At 43.9% G+C, this 19,538-nt stretch overlaps 1 protein-coding gene across 1 annotated transcript; it reads right to left on the minus strand.

Annotated features, from left to right (window-relative positions):
- Window positions 1-2,905: 2,905 nt before the first annotated feature.
- On the minus strand, window positions 2,906-19,526 carry LOC119434564 (WASH complex subunit 1). Its single transcript, XM_037701706.2, has 6 exons — window positions 19,033-19,526; window positions 18,082-18,374; window positions 15,314-15,531; window positions 10,529-10,802; window positions 7,828-7,975; window positions 2,906-4,110 (listed from the first exon to the last, which is right to left on the minus strand). Exons 1-6 carry the CDS (start codon window positions 19,264-19,266, stop codon window positions 3,901-3,903), a joined length of 1,377 nt encoding a protein of 458 aa, XP_037557634.1. The 5' UTR covers window positions 19,267-19,526; the 3' UTR covers window positions 2,906-3,900.
- Between the last annotated feature and the right edge of the window lie 12 nt (window positions 19,527-19,538).

A 19,538-nucleotide genomic window follows, 5' to 3' on the forward strand; every position in this document is an offset into this window, starting at 1 on the left:
CTCGTAAATTGTATTCGTGCTTATCTTTCCAACCGTACGCAATTCGTAGTAGTTGATAATTGTTCTTCCAGTATCCTTCCGGTCACTTCTGGTGTTCCCCAGGGTAGTATTCTTGGACCATAATTATTTAACATATATATTAATGACATTGTAGACACTGTTACTCAGCCCGTACAAATAAAACTATTTGCTGATGACTGTCTGCTCTTTAATGAAATCACCTGCCAACAAGATCAAGTTACTCTAAACTCTAACCTTCAAGACATACTAGCTTGGTGTGCACGCTGGGATATGCAGCTTAACATTGATAAAACAGTATTTATGAAGATCACTAGAAAAATTAATAAATTATCATTTACCTATAGCCTAGCATCCAAACCTCTTACGGAGGTGAATGAATATAAGTACCTCGGTGTTACAATATAAGTACCTCGGTGTGGGGGCACCTTCGGGTTGAGGTCAAACACCCCTTTCCAAGCGTTCAGGTCCCATAATGGCCGAGCACCAGGCCGGGAGCGCGCTTGTACCTATTTTACCGGTAGGTACCCGGTGGCAGCACTTGCCTCCCACAGCCGCGGCGGATGCTCGTCTACAAGGCCGTCTGTAATGCTCATAATGCTCATTAATCATAATGGTGCTCGGCCATTATGGGACCTGAACGCTTGGAAAGGGGTGTTTGACCTCAACCCGAAGGTGCCCCCACCTCAATAGGTGCTTGGGGCGCCACATGGGAAATGACAGCCATGGGAGCGGCCCAGACACCACTTTTTTTCCGTGCTCACGTTGGTTTCGACGGGAATTCAAGGCGCAGGATCCTTTCCCAAGCGTATAACCCCTGAAGGAAGCCGAACGCCAGGGCGGGGTATGCTTGTACCCTTTTGAACCAGTGGGTGCCCGGCGGCGGTGGGAATCGAACCCACAGCCTCCCGCAGCCGAGGCGGGCGTTCTACCACTAGGCCAAGGCTGCGGTGGTAGAACACCCAAAAGCAATTTGTATTTGTAAAAAGCAATTTCCCGTGTATGTCAAATACTATCTTTTTTTGGAGTACCTAGTGTAAGAGTGCCGCACGTAACTACCGAAAATTAGTGTCCACGTTTGTGGACAGGGTGCCTCAAAGCCGCCTTTCCGAGCGAGCTGACTTTTATAGCACGACACTCTTTGGCTGAAATAATCACAACCTCTTATTTTTTCTCGGGCATTTCTAAGCATGCAGCAGAGAGAAGGAAGTCCAATGATCAGACTGTCAACGAACTTTCAGTGAAAATTAAAAAATTGGAGGACGCTTAAGCTTCACCTTTAAGAGTGGAACGCGATAGCATTATCGGGCCCCGTTCGCATCGCATTTTTCCTTCAGTGGGCTTTACCACAACACAGAACGTGGGAAAGCCAGCTTACAAAGACCAAGCTTACACCGATCCCCTTAAAGTCTGCTTTACTTTTAAACAGAAATGCATTGCTCGGTAGACGTTTTTCCAAGGGCAATATGTCGTCTTATATTAAAATGTGAAGGCCCTAGCACCTTTTTTTATTATTTTATTAATTGTTTGCTATTGCCCCGACGCGCGCGCTTGTCGAAAACGCATTAGGCCGGCCAAGTCCCAATTTTATCTGCCGTAGAGGATGCGAGCACCATGTGGATAAGATTTTCGAAAGTAGCATACCCGAGCTTTTTCCAACCTCCTTGGGTAGAAATGCTGGCAAAAGGAGTTTGTGTGCGTTTCCTCGTAACAGAATTATGTTTTCTCGTAAATTCAAATAACAGTCCGACGCCACCATTGTTATAAGTTGTGGTTAAGTTGTACTTAACCCGACGGATTTCACTGCGAGAAATTCAATTTTTGTTCACCAAAATCTTGCACCACGCAGAGGGCCTGCGCGGTCGGGGTGGTTGGAGATCATTTTTTCTGGCACAGATGCCGAGATCCACACCGACGCCGGATTTTCTGCGACACGGGGCCCTTAACGCTATCGCTTTAAAATGGAAACATATCCGATGCAGATCTCTCGAATGATGAATGCGTGAGGCATGACTTGGTGCATTTCTGTGTTTTGCACTTTGCAACAGCTGGTTAGAGTACCTCAGGGATGCAAGCGCTGACAAGCTTAACACCATGGACATGATGGTGTTCCAAACAGACATTTCAAACAGCCCGATCACTTGCAACAGGAATGCTCCAAAAAAGCACGGTAGGCCAAGTAATGACAACTCTAAACCCGTTGTCAAGAAGGCCACACCACAGTCACTGCCGACTGCTGCCATCAGGTATGACAGGTACCATCACTTGCCGGAGCACGTGTGCACACCAAATGCACAGCGTTTCCGCCGTGAGGGATGCGTAGCGAAGAGCCGAATTCGCTTCCTAAAATGCCACGTGTTTTTGTGCCTGTCGGCTCAGAATGATTGCTTTCATCTTTACCACAGAAATTAGGTTGCCAATGTTCAGATAATCAAGGAAGAATCACAGGAAAAATGTTTTGCCCCACTTACTTGGCTAAGCGAACTAGAAATAGAAAGTACAGTGCAACATTTTTTTTGCGGGTTAAGGCACTCTGTCGACAAATGTGGACACCATGGAAAACTATGAAAACATAAAATGTATGTTTCCATCTTTTCATGACTTTTACTGAAGCATGGAGAGTCCAAAATGATGTTAAGATAGTTTTTTTTCAAAGCCAGATTTATTTCGTGCCTGAAGGAGTTATATTGAGATTCTAAATTCTATGAACAACTGGTTATGTAAAGTAAAATACTTCGTCATATCGAGAATTTCATTATAGCGAGGTTTAACTACACGGGTATTTTCGCAGTTCGCCCTTATCGAAATGTGGCCGCCGTGGCCGGGATTTGATCCCCCAACCTCGTGCTAAGCAGCCAGAGTACTGATGAAGACAAAGGGACAAGAATGTAAGGACTGCAGTTTAATTCAGTCAAATGACAGTATGAAATGCACGTGAAACAGCAGACATAACAAAATTCCGACAGGAAAAGTGACCAAACCAGGCTGTATGCGAAAGGCAGCTTTGGTTTTGATGCACTAGGCACTTCTAATTTCCATCAGAAATTATAGAAAAGTATATGAGCCTTGCTTGCTTTTTCCTCACGCACTCGATGTTTAGTTTATTATGGCAGCAAAATAGGGTCAAGCCAATTCAAACTACAAAGAATTACTGTAGTGAAAGTCATGTCTCTAGAAGAAAAGAATTGCACCAGGTGGTTCTCTGTACTCTAACTGAACCTAACATTTTTCAGTGCTGTAACAGCAGCGAGAGAACTGGCTTCTATAGCCGAGTATAAGCCAGCAGCTTACTTGTATAAAGCACAAACAGCAACTCAAGTTTACACTTATCAGCATAATCAGTTTTGATAAGTTCCATGTGGCTATAGCAAACTCTGGCAGACAATCCTAGTTGTGAGCTCCTGAATCGGCAATTTCGCTAATTAATTGCACGAGCCAAACACATGCAAGCAGTTCCTCCAGCTTAGCTGTAAGGCATGCTTATAGTGCTAAAAACGGAATACAATATGAAATAGATATGTTTGATCTTTAGCACTATAATTAGGCCGCACAACTAAAGCAACCAACAAGGCTAAGCTTTATGCATTAACCTTCAGTATAGTAGCCTTTCTACGGGATGACATCTTCCAGCAGCTTTGCCAGAGTAAAAACTGCACCCATTTAAATCCGCTCTCAATAGCAGCAGCAGTTTCGGATCCTTCCAGGTGATTACTGTAGACTACCGTAAATAACTTGAATAAAACAGTACCAATCAATGCAAATTCATTTGTTAAGCTCAATACAAAAAGGAGAGGAAAGAAATAAAAGGTTGGTGTGCTACTTTGGAATGCCTCCAGACAAGTAATGCAAAATATGCAGGTGTGGTGGAAGCAGGAGTGTTGTTTAGTCAGAGTCATTCCACTCTGTGTCGGTGGTGCTGGCTTCTTCAGACTCCACCTTCGGAGGTGGGATCATCTCAAGCACTCTGTCCAAAGGTGATGTGACTTCAGCTGTGGGCCTGCTTGTATGATCTGTCTCACCCGAGATACCTCTGCGCCGCAGCTGCAGCTTGCTCTTCAGGTCTGACATGAGATCCCCACCAGGTGGCGCCACCTACAAAAGGAAATTTCAGTTAAACTCATCTAGATGGTTTTTGCAATTTCATGATAAACCAGTTATGAACTCCTAAATCGGCATGGGACCCTTAAGCGAGACAAAGGTGGTTTCCAACATCACATGTAATTGTCCATTAAAAACAAGTTGTCACGTCGTCATCTTTCACATGCAGCTGCTTACGGAGGCTGAACTCTCCTAGAAACTTTTACAGCTGCCTCCATTCATAAGCACAAATTTCTGACTCTTTTCAATGTAAACTTTTTTATATGCAGCAATAAGATGCAAAACAGTTTGCCTTCTATGTCAAAGGACATACAGTGAGAAAAAACGCAGCATTCTCTTCATTAGTGGCACTAGATGCCCATTTCCATTTTTCATAAGAAGCTTACAAATTTCACCCTACAGTATTAAATGGTGGGAAGCTAACCTAAAAATGTTATAACCCCACATACAAGAGCAATTAAGATGCTTTTCTCTAGGTAAAAATGAAAAAAAATTCAGGCGATAAAAGAGTTTGAAAATATGAAAGTTTTAGAGGCCATGATTTGACAACCACACAGGGGAAGCCCACCTGCTTCAGTCGGCCTACTAGCAGTCTTACTAGTGACTGCTTCTGGTAGTTATACTGATATCCCCTACACTTAGAAACCAATATTCTTATACTGTGTGGCGAAATTTGTCATTTTCTCCAAAACTCTGAGCTAGCTAAGTGGTTCTGTGCAAGCTATTGCTTCCCTAATTGCACATTATAATGGTTAGTATCTCCACAGCTACCTGTATTTCAGTTCATTTTACAAACCAAAGGCAATGTAAACAGTTTTTACCAGTGCAACTGCATATTAATCATTGTAGTGCAGCATTAAATGTACTAAACGTAGCACAATGAGCACTTGCACGCACATCCAACTGCCAAACGTTACGGACCACAGGACCTAAGAAAATGCTGAATTTCTGAGCTGTTTCTGACCGTAGCCAGTAAAACTGCGCACTATGTTGTTCGCATATAATAGTACAGGCTGAAAATCTGAATACAAGGCTGCATGGGACAAGTACTTTTATAAACCTTTGTGGTTAACTATACAAATCACTCCAGCTTCCAATAACAGGTATGTTATGGCATGGTCTGAAGGTTCTGAAGCCATTTTACCTCTTATATGACGCTTTCAAATGAAAAGACAATGTGTGAAAACACAGGACTGCATTACCAGAACTGAATAATGACCTGAAAGAAGAGGAAGGGGTGAAAGTGGAATTTCCCTGTGAACACACCAGGGCACATGACCGCCATCAACAAACAATTTGTCAAATCTCGCTATAGCAAACATTGATACAACAAATTATCAGATATAACAAATTATCAGGTATAACAAAGTAAATCTAAAATGCTTCTTGTCGATATCAGTTTTTAATGAATATCTGCTTTATAGTAACGAATATAGGATATAATGAAGACTAAGATTCGACTAATACTCCTTGATGCTAAGTAAGGCCAGCGCAGCAGAACATACAATGGATGCAAAATTAGTCCCATGTGGTGTGCAGACAGTGACTGTGTCTACAAAAAAAAAACCCAGCTAGCCAGTGCACGCGTTTAATGCACTAGTATTTCATCACAGCTCAATTAACCTGTATTTGTAGAGATACTTAAGTGTCCTTGCTGCTTGGAGCATTTTGAACTCAAAACCTCAAGTAATCAACATTTCTCCCCAGCAGGACACACATGAAGATTACTTTCTGTGGCAATGAAGGGAAATCTTGTGTGTCACCTGAACATGTGTTAATTGTTTCCCAATACTCGCAGCTTTGCCTAAAAGGCAAAGCAGATAGCATTTAATTTTGTGGTATGTCATAGAGGAACAAGCAAAATACAGCAATAAACTGCAAGAAACAATTGAATTCGATAATTACTTTTTTGAGTTCTTTATTATGGAAAAAGAAAATCGCAGCTTTGATTAGTAGCTTGTTCTAACAAGTTTACATGGCAACACATTCCTATAGACCTTTTTCACAACATTGGATACACCTGCTGCCTTTCAAATTGTGCAAGCCACATATGGGGGTCTTGTGTATATTCCCCTTTTCAGAACAACCAGTGGCAGATGCCTGCCACAGCCCAGTCTCTGACACGGAACCACACACAGATTTTTCTGTAAAAGCAAGTAGGCTTACAGATGCTGCAATATCACGATGCTAATTTAAAGAGCACTAGCGTTTTATCACTTAAAACTTTGAAAGTCTTTTGCATCGTCTGTACATAACATAACAGTATACTGTATTTATGCATATATGATTGTGAGGAGTTACAGAGTAGACCGCTTATAACGTAAGTCGCCGGAGTCGCGAATATCCGCACTATAAGCGGTACCGCACTATAACCAAAGCAACAATTTTCAAGGCCCGCACATATGCAAAACATGTGCACCGAGCCGCCACGCGTATGCGACAGTCGAGGAATGCGGCTAGAACGTTTGCATTCAATTTACCGTCGAATCTTGTTAATTCGAACCAAATCACGCGGCGGCGCCTCCGACCGGCATTGCGCCGGCACCGCCATAGAGTAAAAGCTTAGGAGAGCCCTCAACGGCGGCGGGCACGCACGGTGACAGTTGAAAGTGAGGGAGGTTCGAGGGAGGGCGAGGGGAGCCACCGAAGCGGCGGAGTTGCCGAGGCGAAATCCGCTTCCCTGCAGCCCTCCTCCCTCACGGTCTCTGCGTGTGCCCTTCTCCGTGCCGTGCCGGCGCCGCCCGCTCCTTGAAGTTTCATTTACTGCCATTATCGTGAAGCGAGCGCTGGCCGGCCTTGGCAGTTTCGTGGCCCTCGCTCGCTATGCGCGCCGTGATATTTCACGACTCGCACTCAAGATTCTGGTTTCAGCCTCACTGGCTGTTCGTTTGCACCACGTGCCCTTCTTCTCCACTTCGTCTCTCTTTCTTCCTCGAGCACTCCTTGGGGTGCCCGTTTGAGGGGAGCGTTCGCCGTCTCTGCTGACTTCCGTACTCCCAGGCAGCCGCACTGTAACCGGTATTTCATTTCCCGCAACTGCGCTATAAGCGATACGTGTATACATGAGTGCTATGGAAAAATTAACGGGAGTCTGAAAAGACCGCACTATATCTGGTCCTGCACAAGCGGTTACGTCATAAGTGGTCTATACTGTACTTCTCAAAAGTCGTGCCGTCATCTATCCCATACTGCTGCTGTAGTTCCACTATGTTGCACTGCTTTGCGTTCTAAGTAGTTACAAAGAACATGTGTGGGGTTTAAACCTGGCTTTCTTTCACATTCCAAATGCTTTGTGGCCAGCCATATTAAATTAAAATTGCTCTTTTCAACTACAGGGTTGACCCGACTAACATCGGTAGTGACCCTCCTCTGTCATGTGCGATTTTGACGAAGAAAGGCACAGCATTTTGCTGTGCCTTTCTTCTCTCATTCCCCTCCTTCATTACTCCACTTCAAACTGATGAGCATGGTGTCATTTTCAGGAGACAATCGCTGGCCTATTTTTTTTTTTCTCTCTTTTGTGTGGTGTCTATGCGTTCCTATAAAATAATAACAGATTGAAATGACTTGAACTATATATCTAGTACCATTCTGAATATTGCACAATGCATGCTTTGTGTAAGAAACTAAAGGAGAAGGTAAAAAACACTCAATCAACGCGGTGCCACATTCACGCAGGCCACTATAATACAAACATAGGGCATGCTCCACCTGCTTGCGCTGCTGCTGTGGACGACGCACACTCTTGAGGCCTGCCTTGCCGCCGGCCTGTCGAATGGACTCCAGCAGGCTGGCGCGGGCACTGCCATCTTCGGTCACGGGCACCGACAACTCTGCACGTGGTTCTGCATTGCTTGACCTGCAAGGCAGTGAGCTGTCAATCAGATCGGCGCCATGACTTGCTTCACACATGTGCTCAACTCCTCAAAAGCTTTGGGATTCAATCATTTCGGTGTAAAAGTTAGTTAAATTGGATTTATAGGAGCAAAAGCGGCTACGGCTATGCTGCGCCAGACACAGAGTGATAAAATTTCCTTTGTAGATGGAGCATACAAAGCTCCACAAGTTCAAAGCTGAGCTAGTTGGTGTTCCCTCAACATGGTGAACAGCAGAGACAACTGCATATGACAGGACTATATACATATAACACCTTGACACCTACAACCATAATTATGTTGGGCTTTAACCCTTAAGTGCCATGCCTGAGTTAACTCATCTGGGTGCCTCAGCACACAGCTTGCTGAGCCCAAATAAAGCAGTGTCAATTTAAACTCACTCCTTTGCCTTTCCCCAATATAATTTGCGAATGAAAAACTTCATATATACTGGAGCGAAATTGTGTGGCTGCTTTGGTTTGTACTGTATGACAGGTGGTGCGATAAAGCTTATCCGTTTTGTACAGTAGACTTCCGTTAATTCAACTCCGGTTAATTTTATTTTTCCATTAATCTGATCCCAGCTGGCACCCATACATTTCTATCGGACCAGACTTTCATTATATCGATCCTAAAATTGGCCTTCACCGGATAATTCAAAACTGACCGTTCAGCATGCATTCACCTGATCTCTATAGTGACCCCTCAGTCTCGGCGGAGCTTAGGAGACAGGGAAAGCATTGAACACACGTCATCTCCAGTCGAAAATGCCTATTTTCAGCCAGCCCTAGGAAGATTTTCAAGCAATAAATGTAACTCACAACGTCTGATTACGGTATTTACCCAATTCTAACATGTGCCTTTTTTTTATTTTTCCAAGAAAATTGGGCCGAAAATTGCCTGGGTGGTGCAATCGGACACGATACCAAAAACCGCCTTTGCAGCGTTTATATGCTTTACCGCACCACAAAAATGTATTGCGGCAAAGTTGACTTTAGAAAACCGGTCGCCGTTGTGCAAGACATATTAAACTCCTGGCCATTTTTCTTTGCTAAAAAATCAGGTGCACATTAGATTCCTACTTTGTTTAGGAGTTTAATGTCATTTCTACATTAGTTTTTTTACTTTGGATGCACAGAAAGTGGGCGCACATTTAATTCGGGTGCGTGTTAGAATCGGACAAATACAGCTAAATGAATTAGCAGTGTGTAATGGCATTAATTCTGGATTTCGTTTAATTCGACCTGCCGGATAATTCAATTAATTTCTCCGGTCCCATCAGGGTCCAATTAACGGAAGTCGACTGTATCTATTAGTACCTGTTTCCAGTGGCGCACCGACGGGGGGGGGGGGATTCGGGGGTTGTAACCCCCCCCCCTGAGGCCGACTTAACCCCCCCTTTTGTTTAACCCCTTTTCTTTCCTTATGCATTTGAGTACTGCAACTAAGATGTAAGACACGCAATCGTCTGCACACTCGCAAAAAGCCCAATTTTTTTTACAATTTCCCGTGAAGAAATCGAAATTAGTGCTGTTTAGATGGTATTGGCAAACTGTCACCCCACCCCCCCCTGGCAGAGATCCTGGGTGCGCTACTGCCTGTTTCTCACACCTACCTCCAAGCTCACATTTCTTGTTTTTTGACATAGCAGACCGGTGCAAAAAGTTCGCACAGTTTTTGAATGATGCATATGTTCAGGAGCTTCTTTGCACGGTTCCAATATAGATAAAGACGTGGTGTTTTCGAGTGATTATGATAGCAACGAAGAGGCCCTATCATGATTGAAATTTGCCTAATGATTCATTTCTGTATGAATAGTCACATCCAAAAACTTTGTAAAGGTTCAGCAACATACTGCCAATAATTATTATACCATAAGAATCTAAACTTTGCTAATGTGTTACTTAGACAGAAATTGAATTTGATGCATTTTGGAAAATCTTCAGACAGCAGCTGGAAATGCTCGAAACCCCTGGCACTTGAAGGGTTTAAAACTTAAGAGCCCTGCATCAGCCACTGAAGCATAACAGGCCGTGCTATAGTGGCTATCCAGTAAGATGAATGACACAGGTATTTGGTGAGACGAGAGCGAATTGTTGATGATGGGACATCAAAGTGGCTAGGAACCATCTTTAAAGCTTTGTTGGAGTTGGGTTACGTTGAGATGGATCATCTCGACTTCACAACAGCAGTCACTGTTTTTATAAGTAAGTACTATGCACTAAGAAGAAATTCATGAGAGATGGATTTTATGCTATTTGCCGGATGTCCGTGCAGGCTAGGCAAGATTTCAGATTCCACTCCATGCTTCTTCAGGAGAACAACATTATGCAGTGTCCAGTTGTACTCCGCATGCCGAGACTGTGTAAAAACAATAGCTTTACTGTGAAACCCGCATCCTGTAAACTATTGGCACTGATAGTACATTTTCTGTGCCCGACTAGTATCACATATAAAATGTGAAAGAGGCAACAATGTCGGTTAATTTTTATTCATGCCCCTGCACCAGATAGCCCTATGTGGAGTCAGACACTTACCTGGTACTTGATTCTAGCACACTCGCGGTATCTTGACTGGGCACAGCCTCCTCGGATTGCACCTCTGGCACTTCATCTGGCTCCAGGGGAGGTGGACACTCCACCACTGGCTCAGAAGTGGTACCCAGGGGAGGTAGGCCAGTGGCATCCACTTCAGGGAGGGGCGGTGGAACATCCACGAAGCTATCAGCCGGCACTTCAGGCAGTTCTGGAAGCCACGATGGTGCAATAGACGGCCCCAAGTCTTCCGAATAGGACAGGTCATCAGCTATGCCTGCAGAGGTGGAATCCACAAGGTCTTGAGCAAGCAATGTCATTCGAATTAATATGTGAGGTTTAATGTCCCAAAGCAACACACAGGCTGTGGGAGATGCCATAGTGGGAAATAATTTCGACCTCCTGGGGTTCTTTTAAGATGCATCTGAATCTAAGCGCACAAGTGTTTTTGTATTCCACCCCCGTCAGAATGCATCTGTGGTGGTCGGGAATCAAACCCGTGCCCTCATAGTAACACTATAGCCACTAAGCAATGGTTATGCAGCCAGGTTTAATTCAGTGATGGAGATGTAGCATTTACACTTTGTGCCTCTCGCAGAAGAAGTTTAAAGAAACATAGTTGGCATACTATCATATCTTGCTCAGCTGCAGTAAGGACAAGGCCTCCCTTTGTTGTAGGCATCATCACTTGCTTCCATTCACACCTGCTCAGGCACAAGGAGCCATTTTACTAGCTGCAGTGTCACAAGAACAGCTCACTAGCATGGGATGAACAGAAGTAGCTTTATCTTGGCGAGTTGGTTCATCAGCGTAGTAGACAAGGACAGTGTCTGTGTGTTGCTCTGTCTCCACCTTTGTCCAATATACTGCAAAACCGTCTACATTGAAAAAAAACTAAGCTTTATAAAGTGACTGAACTTCACAAAACAAATGGGCATCAGCATGCATTTTGGGTGAAACCAGCACCTTGTACAGCCCCCACATCTATAACACATCTACATCTAGACCTAACCACTATATATGCCATATCTGGTCATTCCATAAAGCATTTTGTGCTGATAGCTGCCTCGTTACCCTGTCCAAAATCACTGGGTCAGTCTAGGCACTTTTGTGGCCAGAACAAAACATAGCAAGTAGCTGTCAGATTGCTTTGTTCCGACTTGTACGACAGGTGGTAAATTTAGATAAAGAGCCCCACTTTTTCAATGGTAGGCTACATTCACATCATACACGACAATGCCTTTTTAATGTTGTTGAACAAAATCACCAAGTACATACGGCAAACACATCGCTAAACAAAGCTGACAGGTGTGGTATCTATCCAGGGTTTTAGAGTAGACATTTACGGATTAGGTGAAAGTATAATTGCTAAAGTCAATAAGTCATATCATTAAAGTTGCAATTTTATTTGCAGTTCAATCACCAGTAGCAGTTCAATCACCTAATCTAAATCAAATCAGTGAATATTGAGCCCATGTCACATATACTTAAGATCAAAAGTGTTTCTACTAAAACAGCACAACGTAAAGAACAAAAGCTCTTTTGTTAGTTTATTTTGTCAAGTATGAGGTAAAATAAAAAATGGGGTGTTACATGTTGAAACCATGATCTGATTGTGAGGCATGTAGTGATGGACTCCGGAATAATTTTGACCACCTGGAGGTTCTTTAATGTGCACCCAATGCACGGTACACGGGCGATACACGGTACAAATGCGACAGCAAACATTACCTTAGTTCTCTCGAGTTCATGGCACTTGCATAGTTTTCATTTTGGCACAACTTATGTGCGACACATTAGTCACAACCATATGAAGCCAACAGAAAATGAAGCCAAGGAAAGCATACGCGAAATTATCTGTTTTTAATTGAAGCATAAAAATCATAAGGTAAAGGAAAATGAAAGTGGACGAAAAAAAGTTGCAGTGGCTTAGCTCGGCTATGCCAGGATATACGTAGCGTTAGCAAAGGTTCAGCTGATTATTCTTAGCTTATTCTTAAGATTATTCTTATGAGTCAAGCTTCTCCGTTCTTCTGCGCTGTTGAGCAGCATTTGCGCTCTCCTTCTCCATGGCTATACGACACTGGCAAACGCCAGTCAGAAGCGCAGCGGCTCCAGCGCAGTGTCAGACGGCGACTGCACAGCGAGCGCGCGCCGGCGCCAGTGCGTCTACCACGGCTACGACGTCACTCCTCTGGAATGCGCAGACCGGCGCCGGTGATCCGCGCGCGGCGGCGGCGGAGTGCGCGAGAGGTGCCGGCTCCGGTGGCTCCGGTGCGCATGCCGTGTGACATCACTGACCCTTGCGCATGCGCAGCATGGCTCTTGATGTGCCGCGCGAAACGGGCTTGGCTAGGCCAGTGTAGCTAACGCTACAAAAACTACTTCAGAACAGCTTCGGTGGGAGCTGTTTGGTGAGAACTTCATGTGAGCTTCGGTGGGAGCGGTGGGAACAACTTCTGAACAAATACGGGTGGGGGCTGAACCCACAAAACTTCGGTGGCTCCCAACGGTGGCACGTTGCTCTTTTTTTCATACACTTTCATTTCCCTTTACCTTATCATTTCTACACTTCAATTAAAAACAACAGATACCTTCGCTTATGCTTTCCTTCGCTTCCTTATCTGTTGGTTTCATATGGCTTTGACTTTTAGCTGATGGATTCTAGCAGAGTTTCTAGCTTCTAGCCGAGTTACGGGACGTGTTAATCACTGAAATTCACTGCGCATCTCTCATCATACTGTGGCACATTTCTACAAGGTCAAGCACATCATGTCTTGTGATTAACACATTTTAATGCTGAATTAAAACTTCATTTCACTCTGCAAGGTTCACCATGATGGCTGGGGGAATTCGCAGTAAATCACTCATCATACTGTGGCGCCACAGAACTGTTATCTGTAAATAAAGAGACCCGTACATTGTACATACCAAGTGTTATGTTTCAATTCATTGTTCTCAAAAATTAAGAAAGCTCTACTTACATGGACAGACATCAGGAATGTGCTCTGCATAATTTTTTTTTTTTGATGTTTTCGTTGCATCATGGGTCACTGAAGTTTAGTGTTGCCGAGGAATCACTGCAGGTCAATTGGTGGTGTCTAAACTGCACTTAAGTGCTTCCAGTTACATCATGCAATGCAAACCCATGGCATGCAAAATGAAGGAGTGGCTGTGTTTTGTGACTGGGCATGCCATGGTACAATGTGCCAGCAATGTACTGCTGGCACATGCACAGACATGGAAGCAATGCATGGAAGCAATGCACAGGCATTTGTCTTTTATCTACCATTTTCAGACTTCTAACGGCAGGTGCGGCAGTTTTGCAAGGTCTCCAAGATAGTGGCTTGCTGCTGTCCAAGTTGTCTGCAAAATTCTGATCTCAAAGGCTCTCATACTGCAGTCGCCGCTGCTTGCTCTCACAGAAGTGTAACAATTTGTTCGGAAGCTAAAATGCTTAGTAAACACAGCGGAGCTTACTGGCTGCTAGGTATGAACTTGGTTGCTGCTAGGTCTTAACTTGGTTTAACTTAGATATACATGTAGGATGGTATTCTAGAGCCATCATTAGAGAGTTTTAGAATAGGGGCCCCAAACATTTTGGGGCTAACTGCGTTTGGTTTTTGCGTCGAGCACGCTATTTCACAGATTTAGCGGGAGCCTCAAAAGCAGGCACAAAAGCTTTGTGTCAACTAACATGGCGGCACCCATCGAAGCGTTGGCTCTCAGAGTACCAAACTCGGCTTGATTCGTGGTAACGCGTGAAGTTCGTGAGCTAGGAGAAGTGACTGCGGTTATCGCTTTCTCTAACTAAAGTGTGTAATGAAGATTAATTCATTAGACGCTGCTGATTCCGAATTCGATTTACGGAATTAATTCATGGCTCGCAGGCCTACCGTGGATTAGCTTGGCTGGTGAAGGCACGTCAAGTTGGTTACTCAAAATTAGGCGCAACAAATCGCTTGGTGCTAATACAATAACCTCTCAATTGTAATTAAATGTAAAACCACGAAAGTCAATTACTCTTCCCATCATAAAATGGTATATCCTATTTTAATATTTATAATAGTTTTTCTTTGACACTCTAGTGGTGCTGCAAGCACAAGACGCTATTCGCAAACGCAAAGCCCTATTCTAAAACTCTTCACTCTAGCATGCCCCAACGCTAACACCCGCAAAGCTCTTTGGGGCCTCAAAAGTTACGGCCGGCTTAAACAGCTTCGCTGTTAAGAGTTAGCTCTGCTGCATAAAATTTTCCAGATCGAAGTTCTTGAAATAGAAACCAAAAACATGCAATGGCATTTGAACACCAAGGTAACAATATGCACAAACAGGCTCTGGATAGGCCCGATGTGTTAAACCCGATGTGTAGGCCCGATGCCGATAGGCCCGATGTGTAGTTAAATTAATTGGTGGCATTTATGACTTCACGCATGTACACTACTTAGAGAAAATTTTAAATTATATTATGGGGTTTTACGTGCCAAAACCACCATCTGATAATGAGGCACGCCGTAGTGGGAGACTCCGGATTAATTATGAACACCTGGGGTTCTTTAACATGCACCTAAATCTAAGTACACGGGTGTTTTCGCATTTTGCCCACATCGAAAAGCGGTCGCCGTGGCCGGCATTTGACCCCATGACCTTATGCACAGCAACTTAACACCATAGCCACTAAGCAACCACAGCAGGTGAATGCACTGGTAGCTAAGCCTGCCCATTTGGATGGTTCTTGATCTACTGCGACAGGATATGGCAAAGCATAGACATCCCCAATGCCCTCACCTGGCAAATGAGGAAGGGCAGCTGGTGCATCCATTTGTGGTACCTGGCCCATGCCTGGGCTGTACAGGAAGCCCTCCTGCGGTGCCCCACGTTGTCCTGTGCCACTCATGGAAGCTGGAGCTGCCCCAAGGAGCCCTGGCCCTGTGGGTGCCTCTTCAGTCCGAGCTGCTGTTCGCTTAGCTCCACCCAAGGGGTCTTGCTGTACATACCTTGTGTACCTGGAGACATAAGCATGACATCCAGGGTTTTCTGGCACTGATTGCAGAAGCACTGAAAACTCATCGAAGTCAATAGTACTCGTTTTAGCAAGCACCTATTAAAGTGAAGTTGAGATAATTGAAAAAATAATTAGGTTACCGGGTTTTACGTGCCAAAACCATGATCCGAGTATGAGGTGCACCATTGTGGGGGACTCCGGATAAAGTTAGACCACCTGGGGTTCTTTAACGTGCACCCAATGCACAGCACACAGGCAGTTTTGCATTTTGCCCCCATCGAAATGCAGCCGCCGCGGCCAGGATTTCATCCCGTGACCTTGTGCTTAGGAGCGCAACGCCAAAGCCACTAAGCAACCACAATGGGTATGTGACAATTTTTCATCTCCCAACCTCGCTTCCTTGATACTGTAATTTCTTGCCTACTTCTCAGCTAAAGGAAGTGCACAGAGTACTTGGGGGTAGACTGTTCCGATGAGAAATACACTCACTGGCATTCTTAACCCAAACCTGCCTTCAATGCCTTTGTTTCAGTTGCAGAAAGTGGTGGGGATTTGTTTGGAGTGACTGTGCTAGCTTAATGTGTCTTCCTTCAAAAACTCTTGGAAGTTTGCTCCTTAATGCCTGTGTTGTTAAAGTTAAGCTGCTGTAGATATGTCATCATTGTTCGGGTGAAGTCTGATGGCGGGTGTACTTCAATTTATGGCAGTTGTCTTTATTTTGATGTAAACATGATTCAATTCACTTGGGCTTAATGAACTCATCCAGGAAGTGCAACTGCAGCATCCAGACATTTTATAAAGTGCAGGCTTCATTTAAGATGTGTTCAATATATTCCCTGCACTTGTGAAAGAGGTAATGCAGAGCTCATGCAGACTGATTCAGCACAAGTAGGCCACGGCACTGCTGTCAGCTATAAAGTAGAAAGCAAGTTGAATGCAACTGTTTGCTCACTTTAAAAGCGGGGGAGTACACAGGTGCATTCATCAGCTAAATACTGTGCATTATTTCAATAACTGCTGTGCAAATCCAAATGGTGGAGTAAATTATATGTGTGTAAAAGTTTCCATTGACATGACTAACAGAATACTAAAAAGGAACTAATTCCAATGCTTCACACCAACATTGGTCGCTTAGGTCTCTAGCTATGGTCAGGCCGATGGCAGTTTTCTTTCAACATATAAGTGTATTAGCACGGCACTAGTTTGTGATTTTGCTTTTATATGTGGTTGCATAGCATGGGCATGCCACACAGCAATTGAATGCTTTTTTTTCTCAGTTAACATGCTTTGCAGTTTGCAAATGGGAGCACATGTGACAACAGTTCTTGCAGTAAAAATTAAAAGGCACAAGCACAATGATAACAGTCTTAGTACTATCCTCCACTTGTAACAATGTTTACTAGATTCTGGTGAGGCCATCCAATGTACACTAATGTGGCCATAAGACAGTGTAAGACACAGTCACTTTTCAAAATTGACACATTCACTTTGAAATGTGTGCGGAAAGTCACCATGACGTCAATACAAAGTCAACAGGAAGAATTCGCTGCTTGTGCAAGTCAACTAGTTTGCAACACATCTGACCTATACTGCTTCTGTGTGTTGCTTCCACTGCTTCATCACCTCGCGCAAATGTTGAGTGGCACATGCAATGTAAAGAGGCATAACATGTAATGCAATGTAACTTTCCCTCTTTCCAGTATCAAAATAATTAGTGCAAGAGATGCATCAAGGAGAGGGCTCTGCATCAGTTCAAGTAAAAGAAAATTCTGAACTCTGCTTGTCATAATTTGTAGCTATTAACAAATTTCAGTGAAGTGGCTTTTGCAGTCTATCAAGAGCAGTAAAGGAGTACTCAAGGTAGATAGAGAAGTCTTGAGTAAGAGAAAAAATATTAAAGCAATGTATACAAAAATTCTAGGAAATTTGCAGGCGCATGTTGGAATCGGCTAGCGCAAGAGAGGGGTAATACTGACAGGGCATTTTCGACATGTCATTTTTTTAATACGCTAAATGAACATCCAATCACTCCAAACCATAGAAAAAGTGCTTGTTAGTACCAGAGCAACATAAATAATTTACTATGATACTTGTTTATGTGAACCAGCTTTGCTTTCGGTACACAGGAAGTGAATGCATCATGACACACTGGCTTGCTTCATTCCCGTGATCGTTGCAGCTGCACCATGTGAGCGCAGCATTAAGAAATGTGCGCAGCAATCTTTTAACATTTTTTAATAGCAACATCTTCATACCTAGCCTTATGACGTCAGTAAATTTAGCTCAGTGTCATGATGTCACGATAATGTCAGTGACGCTCGGTCTGGCATTGCTAGACAACCTTAGTATAGAATCAAAATATCTGTTTTCTAAACTTCATACTTGCTAAATGGGATTTTATTACATTTGAGAAGTGTGTGACAGTTTTCACAACTTCGAAAATATGCATAAGTACTCCCGATGCACAATACAGACGATACCAAGCCCACTGCTCATGCCATTCCTATGCAAAGCAGCACAAATGGCAACTACTATATTGAATATTCCTTACGGGTTTTCTCCAGTGTTGAACAAAAGCAAGCTCCCAATGCTCTCTGTGCTTTCTGGCAACCTGCCAAGGCCTTCCTCATCCTGCCAGGCAGGCTTCGTGGCAGTCGAGTTAGCCTTGGCAGGTGGACGGACGTTGAAGAACTGCAATTTCTCCTTGAGAAGTCGCTCATCGGGGGCCAAGTGTTGACTTCGCACTCGCAAGTGAGTTGGCTGGAGTGGCACAGCTGGTAAAGAAGCTAGCAGCTCTTGGGCAGGTTCTGGATCATTTGCAGGATACTTGTAACTGGAGAAAACCTGACAAATACAACAGGAACATGAACATTTACAGTACATACAGTGCAACAAGAGGACTGCACAATGATGCTCAAGCTTCAGGTGTTAGATAAGGAGAAGGAATATCGGCACAGATGATGGCATATACAAACTACACAAAGTGGAGAAATAACTGCATCAAGGACATATGGCTACATAGTTTATTACGATTGTTTAAGGTTGCAAACATCAGCTATGCAAACTTCAAAAGCCTACAAAACAAAGTCAATGTCCATCCACCAAACAGCATATCAACATGAGCTTTGGTTTAGTGCCAGTACAAAGACATCAATTTACAGTGGCATTTGCTAGCACCAGTGCTAGGACACAAATACAAAAGCCCAAACGAAGTTTCATTTGCCTCGTTTCAAATGATGGGTTTGTGAACACCTATATTAGTGCTAAAGTATATTTTAAGAGCCCTGCAGAAAACTTCTGCTCGTAAACAAACTTTAGCATTACCAGATAAGCTTATTCACTTGTAATTTACATTATTGTGACGGTACAGCCTGAGATATGAGCTCATTAACTTATCATATTGACGTTTTTACTTCGAATTATCGAAGCAGAGGGTTGCAAAACCCAGTGGAAAAAGGAAGCTCCAAAACTACTATCAATAAGGGCCCCATCAATTTATCACCTTTGTGGCTTTGCTGCTGCCACGTATGACCGAAATTTTGGCTCTTGCCAAGTCTGCACGATTCTGAATGTTCTGGAGGCGGCCCTTGTATTCATTCAATCGTTCCTGCAAACCGTCCAGAATTGTGTTGGCGACTCTGCTGAGGTGATCGAGACTGTCCGCCACTTGTAGAATGCACTCATCGTGACGAAGGTCCGACGGTATTAAACGTGCTTCGTAAGGCTGAAACTTCATGCTGTGAAACACGCCGGGACGACAGCCGAAACTCTTGGGTCAGCCAACGGAAACACTGCTGATGTACGAATAAACGCAGCCCCACGGTTCCAAAAAGAGCAGCTGATATTTTAAGGCTCTGCATGTAAACTGCACACACCTATCAGCAGCCGACTACACCCACTACACCACACTACCGAGCTAGTTTCAAGCACGCAAAGCCAGGCAATCACATGATGATCGTCCTCCTCTGAGCACGCACCACGAACCTCCCAAACCTCCCCGCCCTCCCA

This window comes from Dermacentor silvarum, unplaced genomic scaffold, assembly GCF_013339745.2.
Source record: "Dermacentor silvarum isolate Dsil-2018 unplaced genomic scaffold, BIME_Dsil_1.4 Seq13, whole genome shotgun sequence".
Lineage (NCBI taxonomy): Eukaryota > Metazoa > Arthropoda > Arachnida > Ixodida > Ixodidae > Dermacentor > Dermacentor silvarum.

What these genes read in the sequence shown, in the direction of transcription:
- LOC119434564 (XM_037701706.2), bottom strand. Translation starts at nt 19,266, where the DNA reads ATGAAGTTTCAGCCTTACGAAGCACGTTTAATACCGTCGGACCTTCGT. An exon ending in TGCCCTTCCTCATTTGCCAG is followed by an intron (nt 10,803 to 15,313) that starts GTGAGGGCATTG and finishes CCACCTCTGCAG; the next exon opens with GCATAGCTGATGACCTGTCC. An exon ending in GTGCTAGAATCAAGTACCAG is followed by an intron (nt 7,976 to 10,528) that starts GTAAGTGTCTGA and finishes ACTGCCTTGCAG; the next exon opens with GTCAAGCAATGCAGAACCAC.